Source organism: Leopardus geoffroyi, chromosome A2 (genome assembly GCF_018350155.1).
Source record: "Leopardus geoffroyi isolate Oge1 chromosome A2, O.geoffroyi_Oge1_pat1.0, whole genome shotgun sequence".
NCBI lineage: Eukaryota > Metazoa > Chordata > Mammalia > Carnivora > Felidae > Leopardus > Leopardus geoffroyi.
In genome coordinates this window covers 69,493,482-69,511,131 of record NC_059331.1, presented here as the reverse complement: position 1 = coordinate 69,511,131, position 17,650 = coordinate 69,493,482, and the positions used below count along the sequence as shown (strand labels likewise).

The following is a 17,650-nucleotide window of genomic DNA, read 5'->3' as shown; positions in this document are numbered from 1 at the left end:
GGAGAAAGAGAGAGAGAGAGAGAGAGAGAGAGGGAGGGAGAGAGGCAAACTAAGAATCAACTCTTAACTATGGAGAACACGCTGATGGGTACCAGAGGGGAGGTGTGGAGGGATGGGGGAAATAGGTGATGCGGATTAACGAGTGCACTTGTTGTGAAGAAAGCTTCAAAGAACACCAAATACACATATGCAAAAATATGCATAAAATTTTAGTGGATCCATAGACTCTACCCAGTTAGCTTGTTTACTAACTCAGAATAAGATCTCCTGCTTTAGATGATTTTTGTTACCTTATTTTATCCTCAAGTGTTGGCATTTGTATTGTTTCATTTGTAAGCAATGTGTAAGTCTTTAAGAAAGAACGAAAGAATCTGATTTGAATTCCAGTAAGCAATTTCAAATTTTTATGACTTTCTCTTCTGAAGAACGTTGCATAACCTTAGAAGTCAAGGTTGAGAAAGTCATATAACTTATTTTTCAATCTTTATTTCTAGAATCATGGTTACCTATGAGGAATAGTCCCAGAGCAATACAAGGTGAAAACCACTAGAGATACTCTTTAATTTTTAAAGGCTTCTGTTCCAATATTTAAGGTTACACATTAACTTTTCGAGTTTGGAGATATAGTGTATCATGTTCTTTCTCACAGACACCGGTGAGCCAGACTCTTGGTAATGCACTGACAGAGAAGACTTGATTATTTTGGACACTGACACAATGAATCTAGTGAGAATTCTTCCCAAGCCAGCATATATCCTTTATTACGAGCGAGCATGGTAAACATCATTGATAACAGATACACATCTGTCTTGCTTTAGAGTTGACCAATCTCATGACCTGAACTTTGGGTAAAAAAATTACATGGTGGATTTTCCCAGCCTGACTGAATTAGAATCAGTATGCTAAATTACGCTTGAATGTATGTGATCTTTAGAGGCCAGATAGACTCAATTAATATTTACCTTACCATTAATTTATGCATTTGAAGTATTAAATTTTGAAAGAAAATAAATTTCTAGGTTAATAAAATAGCGCAATCAAATCCTTTATTTATTTTTCTCATTAGACTGAAATAATAAACCAAATGGACAAGAAAAATGTCAATAAAAGTTTTAGCCTGAAACATTATTTCTCAAAGATAATGTTAAGATAATATGAAAATATGCGCATTGCTTGTAATTGAAGTGCAGGAAAATCAATGCATTTACCTTTGAAAAGCAGAGGTATTCATTGCCTTCAAGCTTCAGTTTAGGACCTCAGCCTGCCAGCTACTGGTCCTACAGAGATGATCTTCTGGTTTTGTTATGAAAGGGAATGGAAGAATCTCTCTGGAAGGAAAACTTAGGTCATTTCTATCTCAACCTGTACGTATTCCATAGTGTATATGGAGCACATTAGTAGTTTTGCCTATCATTCTTTGCCAGAGTAGAAAACAGTTTCCAAATGAAATAATCTGAATTATCATAAAGCCAAAAAATAAGAAAGAAATATTTAAAATTGTAATTCACTTAACCAGTGAAAACTTGAACACATTATCTTCTTTAGTTGGAGACTCGCAGTCATCTTTTGCATATTATATTTAGCCAACAACCAAATTTTAATTTTTAATTAGGAGGCATTAAAATATAATTAGCAGCAAATAACAGAATGACAAATCTACAAAAATCCATAAAGGTCAAAGGAAGCAGCATTTTTAGCCACAGCAAGAAGTGTTCTTCCATGAATTTAGGGAATCATGGTGACCACTTCACCTTCTCCACATTCACCTCCAAGGCAAATTTTCTAGAAGCAACATTGCCTTTTGAAAACAATAATGATGATAATCATGTGGGGATAGCTGTCAAAACCAGAAAGTGTACATTCTTCAGAGTCAAGAGACCCTCAAACCTCAATAAACACCATATATAAAGGAACATAGCAAATTTCAACACAGCATACACACAACAAAAGTAATTCATTTATCAGAGACCAATACAATTTTGAATATGCATTTTCCAGAAGGAAGCAGAGGGCAACAGAGACCACCTGCAGCTGTCAGACCTGTGGAAGTGAAACAATGCATTACAAAATTCACACCAATATATGAATTAGAAGTGAAAAACAAATGTGTTATCTAAAAAAAGTTGGTTGGTGACCCAACATATAGATCTCTATATGTATATATTTATATATATAATGATAAAAATCAGCTTGCATGAGGGTCATAGTCTACCTACTTTGAAGTTATATCACACATACTAGAAGCAATTTACAGAATTTGTCAAGTTTGCATATACAGGAATTGCAAAATGAATTAAAATACATTGAAATATAGAACACTCAAAATGTATTTATATAAACCTCCCAGGATTGACAGGGATTGGCCGTAATCAGCACTTGCCACCATTGAACAAAAACTATAATCAAGAAGAAGGAGAAAAAAAAAATCCAAGGAAAAAAAAAAGAAAATTAAAAAAAAATCCTTCTTTTATCATGTCTTATTTAAAATAACGTTCTCCTTGTTGACACGCAGTGTTGATGATTTTGTTGTTGCCCCAAGATGGGGATTTCGTTTGATGATAGCTTATGTTCTGTAGCTTTTTGATTTCTGTTTCCTTCCTGCAGATAATGTGTCTTTTAGTAGGAAATCAGTGGTATCCATAGGAAATATTTACTATATCGATGACGTTCGGGCCAACCCCTGAGCAGTCAGCGAGATGATGCTTTAAGCAGCCGAAAGAAGAGAAAAAACGAAAACAAAAAATAGATCTTGCTATTAGAAAATGTCCTATCACTTCACACTAATTTTCTTGAAATAAAAGATCAGTGATTTGCCCAAGAAAATGTTATGAACAAAGCGTGTGATAGCCTCTTCGTTTATGCTTCCGGAAGCAGGCGCTCCTTGGGTAGGTAATTAGAGAACAGTGGGTGCAGAATGGTGCTTGGAGTTTAGGGTCAACTTTGCTGTCCGCTCCGTAGATTTTACAGGCGATTTGCTCTTTGCTTTAAGAAGAGAAAGTGATATTGGAAAAAAGTCAGCACTTTAGATTAAAGCAAAGCACCCTTCACAAAGCCACAAACAAGAAGCAGGACAGAAAGTCCATGGCTTGTAGCTATCATCCTTGCACCTGCGGAAGAAGTTATAAGATATTCGCTCATCTTGAAGATTTCCAATGCTCCTTATTAGGCTGTTTTAAACACATACATATATATATTTAATTAGCTCGCCAGCTTGGCTCTGGTGCTCATGAATGTCTTGGCATGCACTGCAAATAACAACACATACAAAGTATTTCAGTCCCAGGAAGTTGGTCTTGTTTGTTTTGTCTGTTTTCAAACAATGCCATCCCATGGTTGGGAACACTGAGAGGAACAAATCCAAATACTCTTCCCTCAAGGAATTCTTTACGGATCATTCCCTATAGTCATTCCGTTATTCCTCTATTGGTACCGAAAACACACGTAACCTGTTTTACTACCGCATAAGCACAAAACCACAGGAGTATACCCAACACTGAGAGCAACAGGCGTCTCGTGGGTGGGGAGAATTGTGTTCTGGGATGGGTGCGTTAGGGGCATTTTGTTCTAGAGAAAGATCTTTCTTAATTGTTTATCTTGGAGATCTGAGGAAAAGTTAGTGCTATCAAGAGTTGGAAATTTTTGAAAGAGCTTGGGGAAAATGTAAGAGGGAGAACTACATTGCATTTTTGTATTTTATTCTTCATGCATTTTATACAGTAAGCTTCTAGCTAATTATGTATGAAATACCTTTATTTGTAAGAAGACAAAAATGTGATGAGGCTCAAAGTATTTTCTTTCGTTATTTTTTTTTGTTATTTTTTTTTGTTTTTGTTTTTTTCTGTCTTTCTTTTTTTTCTTTTTTCTTTCTTTCTTTCTTTTCTTTTTTTTTTTTTTTTTTTTTTTTAATTGGAGAAAGGTTGAAACCGTTCGAAAGGATAAGGGTAGGGAAATTCACTCTTTGGAACATTTCTGCTAACGCGTGTTCAGGTCCACATTGGCAATGATAAACATTGAGGCAAAAACACATGCTCACATTTAGTAGGCCAAAATTACCATTTTTTGGTTAGGTCACTGCCATTGATCGTCTTGTTTGGTAAGTGAGCCATATATTTAACACAGTATCTCCACACAGAAACCTAGTGCCTGAAGACCCCGAGGTTAATGGTGAGTCTCCAGAGAGTGCCTTCACTCAGGCTGGGTAAGAAGGTTCAAAAATGCAAAAGTGATAGCGTAGGTCACGTGCAGCTCTAACTACAAAGATCATGCAAGGGAAATATAGTCAATCTACGTAGAACCGTTAGCATCAGAGCTTTCCAAAATTAAATATATATTCTTGTTAGCTTTTGAAGAGAAATTCTTTGACATGGACTCATTTAATCAAAAAAAAAAAAAAAAGGAAAGAAAAAAAGAAAGAAAAGAAATGATTACATGACTCCTTTAGTAATAGCTAACTGCTTTTGACATGACACAAAGTATGTCGGGTATTGAATAAAGGTTTAAAAAATGCTAAGAGCAGTAAAACAACTCACTCTTCAGAGAAGGTACTGTGTGAAGTAATAGTTTCCTTTTCAGCATGGTCACTGCAAATTGGTTCACACTTGCTCAACCTGTGTGTGTACCGTGTTGCCCCTTTCTCAAATAATCAACCCTTCAGAGGAGATGTCTAAGCCCACCATTCCCCAAAAGATATGAAGGGAACAGCTACTGCATTTTGACCCAACACTTCCAACCATACTCTGTCCAGCCTGTGCAAGTTAAAACAAGATTGACACAAGTAGTATAATTAGAAAGAAACTCAACTGCAGACCGTAGAGTATTTTAAGGCTACTAAATTTCTGAACTGCCCTCACACAGGCAATGTGCCATTGTAACATGGTACTGTTTTTGCATTTGTTTGTTTTTCAGCTCGTAATCATTCATCTGCTCTAGGTACATGCATTTCCTAGCATATTTCTATTAAATGAAATGTATTGCTGTCAGGCCAATTGTAAAACTTCCCTCCTTCCGCCTGTACATTAGATTCTACAGCAATTTTATCATCAAATCACTGATCGTTTTTCTCTTCTTTCTGTTTTACGTCTTGAATGAAGAGATATGTGCTCCTTTATCTTTGTAATCCCAAAGATTTAGTAAAATACAAGACTCTTAAATGCTGTCATTTGTCCTGTGTAGTTTTAACAAATAATCGTCATAGTCCTTTCTATTCAGATGTACACTATTCTGAGTACTACATTATTACCAAACATGTTGTGCTTTTTTCTAGAGTGTTAATTTTATTATTATTATTATTTTGCAAAACGCAAACTTCGGCCACTCATCACGCTTTATTCTTATCTTCACCGATAGAAACATCTCACTTTTGTGAGGTAATGAGAGCCTGGACTGGCATCGGGAGCCCTGAGTTCTAATTTCCTCTGCTCCCTCTCATTTCTAAGATCCCAAACAAGATATGTATTTGTTCTACGCTTTCAAAATTGATCCTAGCGACCATTTGTGTATTATTATTATTATTTATATTAGTATGACATTGTGCTGGACTGCCTATTTTGCTTTCTTTGGTTTCTTCTGCCTTATGCCCAGAAGCAGGTTAACTTGATATTTCCTCATAGGACCATGAATTTAAGCCACTCTTCCCCTCAAAAACCCTGCATCCACTTTGTGTGTCCACACCAGCTAGCTGTTATCTCCCGCCCTCTGAACTTCACAGTGTGTTGGCTTTGCCTCTCCAATGGCCTTAACATGGCTTACATTGACCCCTGAAAGAAGAATTCATTATATTCATATCTTATCTCACGGATTACATTGCAAGCTCATTAAAGGCAAGGGGCAAAACTTCAGCAATTTTTTTACGACTCTCAATGTCTAAAACAATGCCTGGAGAATTTTAAAACTTTTGCGCCCAACACAAAATACGCTGTAAAGAAGAGAGATACCATTATCTCAATTGTGTGAAGAAAATGCACAAGAGAACATGCCCGGATGAAGAGCAGGCTAATAGAACTTAAAGATTTCTCTATGGCTCAGAATGCCATTTCGTAATGTCCTTTCACTTCTATTTAATAATGACGACTTCCGCTTGGTTTTATGCTTAAGATTTCCATGGTGCTCTCTCAGGTGTAATTCCCCACGCCTTTGTAAGACAGGCAAGACATTTTCTCCATTTTTGCAAATGGAAAAGTCTAAGAAATCTTCTTAGATGTCTAAAGAGTGCAGGAACCTAGCTTCCAATTCTCAGCTCTTTTTAGACCTCATGCAATACCCATTGTCGCATCACCTTCACTGAGATGTGGACAAGCAGGCATTTCTCAAGAGGCTGACTGTGACAAATGAGTCTGGCTGAGGAGAAATAGGAAAAAAGAAAAAAAAAAGAAAAGGCTTCAAATATTTTGTCTTAACCGTAATTATTATTTCAGAGAAGAACAAAAAATTCCCTCCATTGCTTTTAAAAAGGCAAAACGACCTGAAAAACTACCAATCGGGGCACGGCAGTGAGACCTTGGCATTGTCCGCAGTCCCGTGCAGATGGTGCCCAGTTCTCCCGCATGGTGGAAACCACTGTTGGGTTCAGCTCAGTCCTGCATCTTCCTGCCTCATTTAACTCACTACAACTTTCCAGATGGCAAAGTGTGCCCTGCCCCTCTGAGGTGTCTGCCAGATGGAAGAACTTAGCTCCCTGTTAGCACCTTCGTTTTTAAACTAGTCCATCTGTACTGCCATCCCTTTCCGGCACCCACGGTCAGGAGGCTGGAAGGCACTGGGCATATTTAACAATGCGGCATCACTCTTCTCGTTCACATCAATTCCCAAAATGACTACCGTGCATCGGGCCTCGACGATGTGTCAGGGAATTTGCATACCTTGTCTTAGTTCGCCCTCTAGACAGTTCTGTATAGTAGACAAACAGGTCAAGAACATGCAACTCAGCGACCTGGAATAACTCACCCTAAGTTACATGGACGATAGGTGGTAAAGTACAGAAATGAAGGAACAGCGAGGCAAGTCAGATCAGCTTAGAAGGACACAGGTGCCTGGGTAGGTCAGTGGGTTAAGCGTCCTGCCCAGAAGCAGGTCTGACTCTGGATTTTGGGTCAGGTGGTCTGTGGGATCAAGCCCCAAGTGAGTCTCTGTGGTGACAGCGTGGAGCCTGCATGGGATTCTTTCTCTGTCCCTCCACTGTGCACACGCATGCTCGCGTTCTCTCTCTTTCTGTCTCTCTCTCTAAATATATAAATGTTAAAACCAACCAACCAACAAACTAAAGGATTGGGCACCTGGGTGGCTCAATCAACTTCAGCTCAGGTCATGATCTCACGGTTCATGGGTTCGAGCCCTGCGTCGGGCTCTGTGCTGACAGCTGGGAGCCTGGAGCCTGCCTCGGATTCTGTCTCCCTTGCTCCCTGCCCCTCCCCCACTCATGCTCCCGCACGCGCGCGCGCGCGCTCTCTCTCTCTCTCTCTAAGATACAACATTAAAAAAAATTTTTAAAAAGGACATCCTTTTTTCCTGAAACTCCCTAAGGCAAACAGCCTTGCTCCATGGTCTCCACATCTGTTACATCAAGATGTGAAGCTATTATTTGTATATACACTAATCTTTTCAGAGAAAATGCACTGGCCGTAACAGACTTCAGAGCAAAAAAAAATTAAATAAATAAAAAAGTTTGATCTAAAGTTTCTTTCCCAACTCTAAATTGATAAATATTGGATATTAAAACATCATCAGGCTTTTAGTTTTCCCAAATATTAATAACAAGTAAAGTTTGTTTTGCTCTGTATAGTGTACCAACTGTCCAATGACATAATATTTTAACCTTTTCGTTTTATAGACTTTTACAGCTTAAAGGTTCATCCAGATTAACTTAAACATTTGAGTAAAAGGTGACTCCACCATCATTCTTCCATGCCTTCCTCTTTCTAAGAACTTCTTTTTTCCAGGAGTGTCTCTGTGGCTCAGTTAGTTAAGTGTTCCACTTCGGCTCGGGTCATGATCTCGCGGTCCGTGAGTTTGAGCCCCGCATCAGGCTCTGTGCTCACAGCTCAGAACCTGGAGCCTGTTTCAGATTCTATGTCTCCCTCTCTCTCTTCCCCTCCCCACCGCTCGCACTCTGTCTCTCTCTCTCTCTCAAAAATAAGCATTTAAAAAAATTTAACGAACTTCTTTTTTCCAAGTTGTTTAATTCAGATTGATAGCCTAGGGCCAAAAAAGTTAACTTGTCTACCAGGAAAAAGCATTAGAAGAGGCTATGGGTATTGAATTCAAAGAACCAGGTGGAGCGTTTAGACAACTGTCTAGACACTTTATCCCATCGCAATTTTACCAGCTCTTCAAATATCCACTTTTCCTTGGCCGTGAATATTTTCTGATGGATTAATTTCCTATGTGAGTACAACTTTTCATTGGTTTAGATACGAAGAACAATCGCAATTCAGGGCATCTGTCTACAAATTTGGGCATAATTCTCTCCTTTCTCTTGTTTGAGTATCTACAGGAATTAAAAGGAACAAGAAAAGAGAAAGAAAACAATTTGTCTCCAGTTGTGTGGCTCCACAGTCTTACTCCAGTCTTTATTTTGTGAAAGTGAATATTAGCAAGGTTTATCATCTGAACAAACCTAAAAATTAAAATGCTCCAATAAAAAAAGGAAGCAACTGTCAAAGACTTTTTTTTTTTTTTTTTTTTTGTCTGTAAGGAGGCCAAGTTTATAAAGAATGAGTGTCCATTACAGCTCTGGGAACAGACATACCCTTTGACATACTTCTCTTTTATTACAGATTCCAGTTTTAAGAAATGAAAATAGCTGTGTGAGAAAATTTGGGCTAGCTTTTAATGCAATTTTTATTCAGGTTTGCACATACTAAATCACTATTTAAGGGGAAAGGTCAAATAATAGAATGATTTTATCCTATAATTTTTTGAAAAGAATATCTTTTTATTAGAATTCTTACAGGTCCAGTGCCAATTTCTTCCAGAAATCCATTTTTTAAAAGAAATGTGCTTCATTTTGACCGAATACATAAATTGCCTATTTTGCTGTGCCCCAGCATGTTGGCAGGTTAGCTGTTTAAATTTCCTTTCCTGCGTTCCTTTCGTCAGCAAATTTACACCTCTATTCTAGTTATGAGGCCTCTTATTGGAGCTGGGGGCGGGGGGTGGGAAGTGAAGTTACCCAAGTACTCAAGATCTGACTGCCGAGATGATACGCCATTCACCACTAGATTCTAGAATTTTCGAGAATCTAGCCTTGGCAGGATTTCAGGATTTCTACCTACCTTGTACGCTGACTTGAGAAGGAACATATAAAGCGATGGTGCCTCCCACCTGCTAAGGCCATAGGGCATCTCACAACACACTTTCATTGTAACTCATTCATCCGGCTAAGACTGCTTTGGGTGCAGACCGGATGATGATTACAATGGCAGCAGCTAATATTTCTTGAACGTTTGTTATTTCTTGACCTCTGCTTGTGATCCCATGAAGTTACGATAATCATTTTGCTACTTAAGGACCTGACTCTCTGTGCTTGAATTTACCCAGCCAGTGGGTGGTGCCGCAGACATTCAAAACCAGTTCTGTTTCACTCCAAAAGGTAATTTGCATCATAATTTCCTCCCGTGATTCTTCATGCCTGAAAACTCTAGACTCTCTCAATTCTGCCTATTAGAAATATTTGGAAATATGAGTTGTTTTGACAAAATGGAATGGAGAACAATATAAATTAGTGGAAAACAAAATGTTCTCAGAGTGAGGTTTTTAATACTACATGCATTTAATAACTCCTTTGATGCATGAATAAGAATGATTTATTATTAGCATCACATCCACCAGTATATAAATAAATACTGTGGAGAGGCTGGCAACTCTTTACCCACGGAGTTTAACTATCCTTCCTGCATGTATGTTTTCATTATTAACTAGCATATTCTTTATTCATAACGCAAAGGTAGATATTAATCCACATCTTGTTGGTATGATCACAAACCCCCTGTTAGGGACTGCACACACACGTGGTTTTGTTGCAGTCTGACAGTGTTGTTGAACAACGCCACCTTTCCCAAAGAGCTTAAATAAGCACATTCAACTTGGGGAATGTAAGAGAGGAAATTATGAAGACAACTGGGATCAATGTGGAATGACCTTGCGTCAGGGTAGTCTATGACTGTCTGCCCTGAGTGAGGAAGCTGATACAAAGAGCACCACAGGGGCTCCTGGGAGGCTTGGTAAGTTAAACATCCAACTCTTGATTTTGGCTCAGGTCACGATCTCATGGTTCCTAAGATCCAGCCCCACGCTGGGCTGCATGCTGACACAGCAGAGCCTGCTGGGGATCTTCTCCCCCCCTGTCTCTCTGCCCCTTTCCCCATCTCTCTCCCTCTCCCTTCCCCCCCACTCCACCTCTCTCTGCCCTGCCCTACTCTCTCTCCCTCTCTCTCTGTCCCTCCCCAGCTCTCATGCTCTCTTTCTCTCTCTCTCTCTCTCTAAATAAATAAATAAATAAATAAACATTAAAAAATAAGAGCGCACAACAGCTAGAATTATTGACTACTAAGTGAAGAGGTAAGAAAGCTGTATTTTCAGATTTGAGCCATCACTCACTAATTGGTGAAATAAAGAATCTGTTGTTATAGATCACCCTTCCCCTAACATCACCAGAGAAGAATTTCTCGTCAAAGAAACACATCTCATATTTTTAGGGAAATGGCAACTGCGGCACTCAGAGTGAAGAAACAGAAGTCAAGGAAAGACAAGGAAAGAAAACTAGCTGCGGAAATGTGATTTCACTTTTCACTTATCCTCTTACATAAATTGAAAAGTAAAGATTTCAACAAAATTTACACAGTAATTTGCCTACATTTAAACATCACCTTTGGGGTGCCTGGGTGGCTCAGTTGGTTAAGCGTCCAATTCTTGGTTTAGGCTCAGGTCATGATCTCATGGTTTGTGAGTTCGAGCCCCACATCTGGCTCTGTGCCACTGGCACAGAGCCTGCTTAGGATTCTGTCTCCTTCTCTCTCTGTCCCTCCCCTCCTTGCTCTCTACCTCTCTCTCTTTCTCTCAAAAGTAAATAAATATTTGGAAAAAAAATCTTAAAAAAATCCATTTTAATTGTACAGCAATGTTTGCTTTTGAGGAAAAAATTATTTGAGTACCTACTGCCAGTAGGATGTAGAAAAACCTTGAGGCACCTGAGTGGCTCAGTCGGTTAAGCGTCCAGCTTCGGCTCAGGTCATGATCTCAGGGTTTATGAGTTTGAGTCCCATGCCGGGCTCTGTGCTGACAGTTCGGAGCCTGGAGCCTGCTTCAGATTCTGTGTCTCCCTCTCTCTCTGCCCCTCCCCTGCTCACACTCTGTCTCTCAAAAATGAATAAATGTTAAGATCTTTTTTAGAAAAACATCAATTATATAGCTTCAGAAAACACACCTATTTTAACATAAGAAACATGTTTTGAGACTTTACCCATATATTTTCTAAATTCGAGCCCATGGTTTTATCCTTTTCCTTAATCCAGCCATTTCAAAATTATCTAAATTATAATGTTTTACAAATTATCCTCAGAACAGAAATGACCTTAGCCATCAGAATTATGTAATTAACAGAGATAGTTGAAGCATTAAAAATCCCCTTTATCAAGGCATGTGCATACAAGAAAAATATGTAGTTGCCAGGACTGCTTACCAAATGTCCTAAACATAATTTGTTATTAAATACAACTTTAAATACATGAATATTGTTGTCATGGTATGTAATGAAGGATGGTCTAATTGTAATTTCTAATCCTCTCTCTCCATTAATACATAAGGGGCCTGGGGTTCTTTTCTTATAGACTGACTGAATTACATAAAAAATCATGTAACTTGGGGCGCCTGGGTGGTTCAGTGGGTTAAATGTCAGACTTTGGCTCAGGTCATGATCTCTCAGTCTGTGAGTTCGAGCCCCACATCGGGCTTTGTCCTGACAGCTCAGAGTCTGGATCCTGCCTCGGATTCTGTGTCTCCCTCTCTCTCTCTGCCCCTCCCCTGCTCACACCCTGCCTCTCTCTCTCTCTCTCTTTCTCTCTCTCTCCCTCTCTCTCTCTCTAATTACATGCTAAATACAATATTTAGACACTGCATCAACACCAAAAATATCTAGACATAGTTCATATCTATAAAATACTTATATTTTCAGATTGTTTGAAACTGAGTTTTTACATTCTAAAGGGTTTTTCTTTCTATTTAGTACTTATGATCCTATTGTTTGCTCCCTACATGTAGGGTTTTTCAAATTAACCATTTACATTGCTAAGAGAAGTGAGAAAAATTAATAAACTTATTTAATCAGAAAAATTAAAGCTCAAATGTGTTCCAGGGCTGAAGAAGATGTTGCTGAGATTGTGTCTATAACACAAAACATAAATAAAACAAGAAAAAAAGCAGTCCCATAATAGACCCCCTCATTGCGCAATGCCTAAGACCTGTCTACTTTAAAATATAGAGTGACTGCATTACTTAATGTTTATTAAAGTATTTTTGTCTGTGAAGCTAATAAAATTGCTTCATGTAATTCCTTGCAGTTTACTTTTTCAACAGCTCCACAGTCATCAGCTTCACGGAATAGGGAATCCTAACGCCTAGTTTTACCATTGGCTTTAGTTCAAACGCCAAGAGTTTAACCTGTCTTGGGTTTGTTTTATACATATAGGGTTCTAAATTCATGCAAAAATGCTCTCTCAGGCTTTTTAAAAGACATATTAAATAAAACATAATTATCATTTATAAATCCTCCGGGGTACTAATTTTCCTTGATAGCACCAATGACTGCACCATTATTCATCACTCTGAAATCCCTCTGAATTGGGGGCCGAATGAGTCATTCTATTGAGAGGAAAATGATTGCATGATATGTAATTTATGGACTTTATATGAGTTTGATTAGTTTCATCAAAATAAATTTATCAAGATCACACTCGTTATGTTCAGAAAAATAAAAAAATAATAATTTGACGGTCAGATTATCCATCCAGCTCACAGGAAATAAGATGCAGTGTTCTTAACTTCGATGCTACTAGAATTTCTGAGAATTCCTACTTCCATGCTAGGACTTCTAACGTATGTGTGCACACACGTGTGCACGTGTGTATAAATATGTGCATGTACACATACATGCATGTGTGTATATGTTTTTAATTTGTCATGACCTCCACAATCATACACCATTATTTTATCTTGCCTTTTTGTTTTATTTGTTTAATATATTTTATTTGTTTGTTAGTTTGTTTTCTCTGTCATGAGTTGCCTGTCACTGGAGTATCTTTAAATCTGGGAAATTTTAAATGATGTGTTTTTTCCCCCCAATATAACAAATGTAATAAACTATCACCATATAAATGTTAATTATACACATAAAATAATTAAGCAATTAAAAATCATAACATCTTGGGGTGCCTGGGTGGCTCAGTTGGTTAAGTGTCCTACTTTGGCTCAGGTCATGATTTTGCAGCTTGTGGGTTTGAGCCCTGCGTCGGGCTCCGTGCTGAAAGCTCAGAGCCTAGAGCCTGCTTCAGATTCTGTGTCTCCCTCTTCCTCTCTGCCTCTCTCCTGCTCTCTCTCTCTCAAAAATAAATAAACATTAAAAATAATCATTACAGGGGCGCCTGGGTGGCGCAGTCGGTTAAGCGTCCGACTTCAGCCAGGTCACGATCTCGCAGTCCGTGAGTTCGAGCCCCGCGTCAGGCTCTGGGCTGATGGCTCAGAGCCTGGAGCCTGTTTCCGATTCTGTGTCTCCCTCTCTCTCTGGCCCTCCCCCGTTCATGCTCTGTCTCTCTCTGTCCCAAAAATAAATAATAAAACGTTGAAAAAAAAATTATAAAAAAAAAATGATGTAAAAAAAAAATAATCATTACATCTTGACTTCGGACGTACATTTTCATATATTTCTTGTCATTTTCCTATGCAAGTATCTCAGATTGATTTAAAGTTTTATATCCTATATTTTTGACTTTAATGTTTTGTCCTGTATCTTTCACATTATATTATGTGTTGAATCTTACCTACTTTCATTAAAACTTGATTTTAGAAGCTGTGTAACAGTCACTGTATGGTTTTAACATTTTAACACATTCATTAACTTCCTTGCTGTTGGTCATTTGAGTATTTCCAATTTAGGGATGACCTCTGTAATAAGCATGGGTCTGGGCCTACTTCCCACTGATCTTTCTGGAATCTCCTCCCAGGAATATTACTTCAAGCGCAAGTGGGCCACACAATCTAAAGCCCTGTGACTGATCTTTCCAGATAAATTTTTCTCCAGAAGGAAAGTACCAATTCAGCATGTAAGTAATCATATACCAAAATGCTTGAGTCCCTGTAACCTTGATGATACATGTTGATTCTAAAAATCTTTGCCAAGATTATATGTGTCAAGTTTGAAAAAAAGACTAGGGTTTTGACTGAGACTGCATCAAGTCTATAACTACTTTTGAAAAACTTGACATTTTTTAAATTGAGATCGTCCATCCAAAGACACAGCATGTTTATTCATTTATTCAAACCTGAACTCTCTGAACCAAGTGTTCCAACGGTCTTCATATTTAGAATGCTTGTTATTGTCTTTAAAAAGAAAACTAGATACTGTATATCTTTCATTTTTGTTGGTACTGTTGAGAATTATTATTATGCCCCAAATATTTTCTATTTGGGTATTGCTGTCCATACCCAAATAGGCTTAAGTGTATTTTGCTATCTCTAAGTCATTTAGAATGGAGTACATAATCATAGTATATGTAAAATTGATATTATTTTATTCTTTTCCTAAGTATTAGATGTACATATTTCCTTGTCTGCAGCATCGTGTTTTACTTACATTTGACTTAATCAAAAAATTTTAATTTCTTACAGTAAAATGTTATTTTCACTTGTATATTTTGTAACTTCAAATCTTGAGAGCCTCAGGCATCTGATTTTATGCTAATCTTTCTAAATTTGATTTTTCTTTTCTGCTCTGCTCTTTAATTAATTTGAGTTCATCTGGATATATATCCTAAATTATGACAATGTTTCCTTTTGTCACTTATTAATTAAATCAATCCTTTCTTAATTCTTGTATTTTTTAGTTCATCAGTATGATATTATTTTATGTAATTTTAGGGCTTCCCAGGCTTCTTATTTTCTTTCTTCCCTATTCATATTTGTGTTCCTTTGCTACCTTTTTAATCATAGTTACTTAATAATATGCTTCAATATCTGGTAGGTACAGAAAAAGGAACCAATCACTGCCAGGTTTACCCTGATAGATAGTTAAAAGACATCATGTCACTTACTGCTGGAAATGACCCTTAGGGCATATGTGTTAATATTTCAGTGTCATAAATAATGACTCCTGAGGTTCAGAGATATTTTGTACACAGCTCACTCAACAAACAAGCTGGGGGTTATTGGTTTATCTAAATCCATTTTATTTTATTTTTTCTATTTTTAAAGCTTTTAACTAGTCTCACTTGTTTATGTTTTCAGATGTATGTTTAATTATTTTACAATTTTAAAAATTCTGAGGGTCATTTTTGGAAAGTTTGAAATTAATGAAGAGAGCAGCCGAGGTGTATAATTGTGGTTTCCAAATACATGTTATTCCGGCCACACAGTTCAAATTCCTAACAATCCTTTGGAGTTTTATTATGCTTTACAATAAGGGTCTAGTTACAACCTTGGGCAAGACAGCTGGTGGCCAAGATATTTAGTATGGTTATCTAGGGGGAAATTTATCATCAACTAATGGCATTGTGACAGAGTAAAAAAGGAAGTTCTGAAATTATGCACAACAAAACGTGAGCCAGGAATGAAGACTCAGTCTTCCTTCTTTAATTCATCACCTACACACACTCAATACACACACTCCGCCACAGTGGAGCCAGGTGGTGTAGACCATGTACTCTCAGGACTTCACGGTTCCTAATAATCATCATCATAATAACAACGCACATGCAACAACAGTCCTATTAATACAACAACTAGTTATCATTTATTGAGGGCTTGATCAATGCCGAGCTCTCTCTGTATCTAATTTCATTGAATCCTCAAAACTCGGTGAGGATTATACCATAGTTTCCATTTAATAAATGAGGATATGGAGACATGACCAGCTATGAGTGATGGACATGAGATGGGGACGGACGTCCTCCTTAAGTGCTGTGCCTACTGCCCCTGCTGGTGAAGGCCAGGGCAAGAGGCAGAAGGTCTAAGGAACACCTTCCTGTTTATTTCTACCCCTTGCAGCTGATATGAATGCACCTGTGGTAGCTATAGGTGGCAGCAGCGATCCTTGGGAGAAGGAACCCTGCATTTTTCTCTTTTAAGATGTGTGTTACCTTGGCCAACCGAACTCTTTCCAGCAACTTCTCAAACCTTTGGTCATCTATCCAGATAGCTGCTTCTCTGGCAGCTTTCTGAAATCTCAAGGATCATGCAATCATTAGAGACAAGAGCTTAGAACCCTGACAATTCTGCTTTATGGCTCCGTAATTACAGAGCTCCTGGAAATCACAGGTAAACCTTAATGTGTCCAGTCGTGCATTGAAAAGCCCTCCCAACATATAGCTGGCCCTTGGTTTTATAGACCCAGATAGGTACTGAATTTCAATGAGTGAAGTATGGTTTGCGAGAGAATTTAGCCAGTATAGACTTTTAATCTACATAATTCCGGTTCAAACATGGCTCGAGCAGATTCCTTGGCCGGTATTATCTAAAGCACTGCCTCAAATCTATTTTTCATCTTATTCATAGACACTTGATTTACATAGCAGCCATTTAACTGATAGAATTACGATGATCAAATTAATTTAACCTGTGTAAGCAGCCAAGTTGGATCATTTAAACCAAAATCAACATTGAGGTCTAAATCATATCATGGGCTTTCTACCTGGATGCAATGCACCATTTCCTCATATTTTAAGTGAGGAAAACAATCTCCTGCAAGCCCCTCAGCCCCTCAGCTGCCCCCTCCCATCCCCCCACCCCTACCCCCACTCCCACCCCCACCGGCAGCTTTGAATCCTGTTTCAGGATCATTCTTACTAGATCTGGCTACTTTTGGAAAGCAGCCATGTTTATCGGCAGCAGGGGAGCTCCAGGAGCTCTTGGCATCTAGCAGCTGTAGCGAGGCAGCTGCCTCTCAGTGTTCAGGTTCACCTCCTGGTGAAAACACAATCATCATATTTCGGAGTTCAGAGAATCAGCGTCCCTGCTGAGTGACTAGAGACTCCACACGCGGAAACAGAACTACCCCTTAACCAATGGCCAGATTTCCTATAAGTGCCAGCTGCAGATCACGGGAGTGAAGAGAACAGCTTTGCACAAGTCTATCTCTACACTGGAAAATAAACGATGGCCAAAGGCCAGTTTCAAAAAAAAAGATTTTGTAGCATCGAACACATGCATGCCTATCTCCTAGGAAACGATACAAAATTCCTTCCTCGCCTATAAGAACTTTGTAGAGCTAATGATTTTCGTAATTTGCTGCACATAAAAATACTTCTTTCTGGTTCTCGATTCAGACTTTCATTCAGTAGGTCCTGGGTGGAGTCTTTGAATATGAATTTTTAACCAGCTCCCTTGGTGAGCCTGGCTTAGGTCGTCTGCACTACACTTCGAGAAACACTGTTTTAGAGTCTCCTTCAGT

General features: G+C 38.4%; 1 protein-coding gene across 4 annotated transcripts in view; it reads right to left on the bottom strand.

Moving 5' to 3' along the window:
* Positions 1 to 736: 736 nt before the first annotated feature.
* The window catches only part of VSTM2A (V-set and transmembrane domain containing 2A), a 29,281-nt gene continuing 12,367 nt past the window's right edge, over positions 737 to 17,650 (bottom strand). For 2 of the 4 annotated variants that reach the window (XM_045494302.1, XM_045494301.1), the window contains exon 6: positions 737 to 2,982. In XM_045494302.1, coding sequence (XP_045350258.1) covers positions 2,894 to 2,982 — 89 coding nt within the window. In that variant the 3' untranslated portion in view covers positions 737 to 2,893. The other 2 variants (XM_045494303.1, XM_045494305.1) reach the window with 2 other exon arrangements.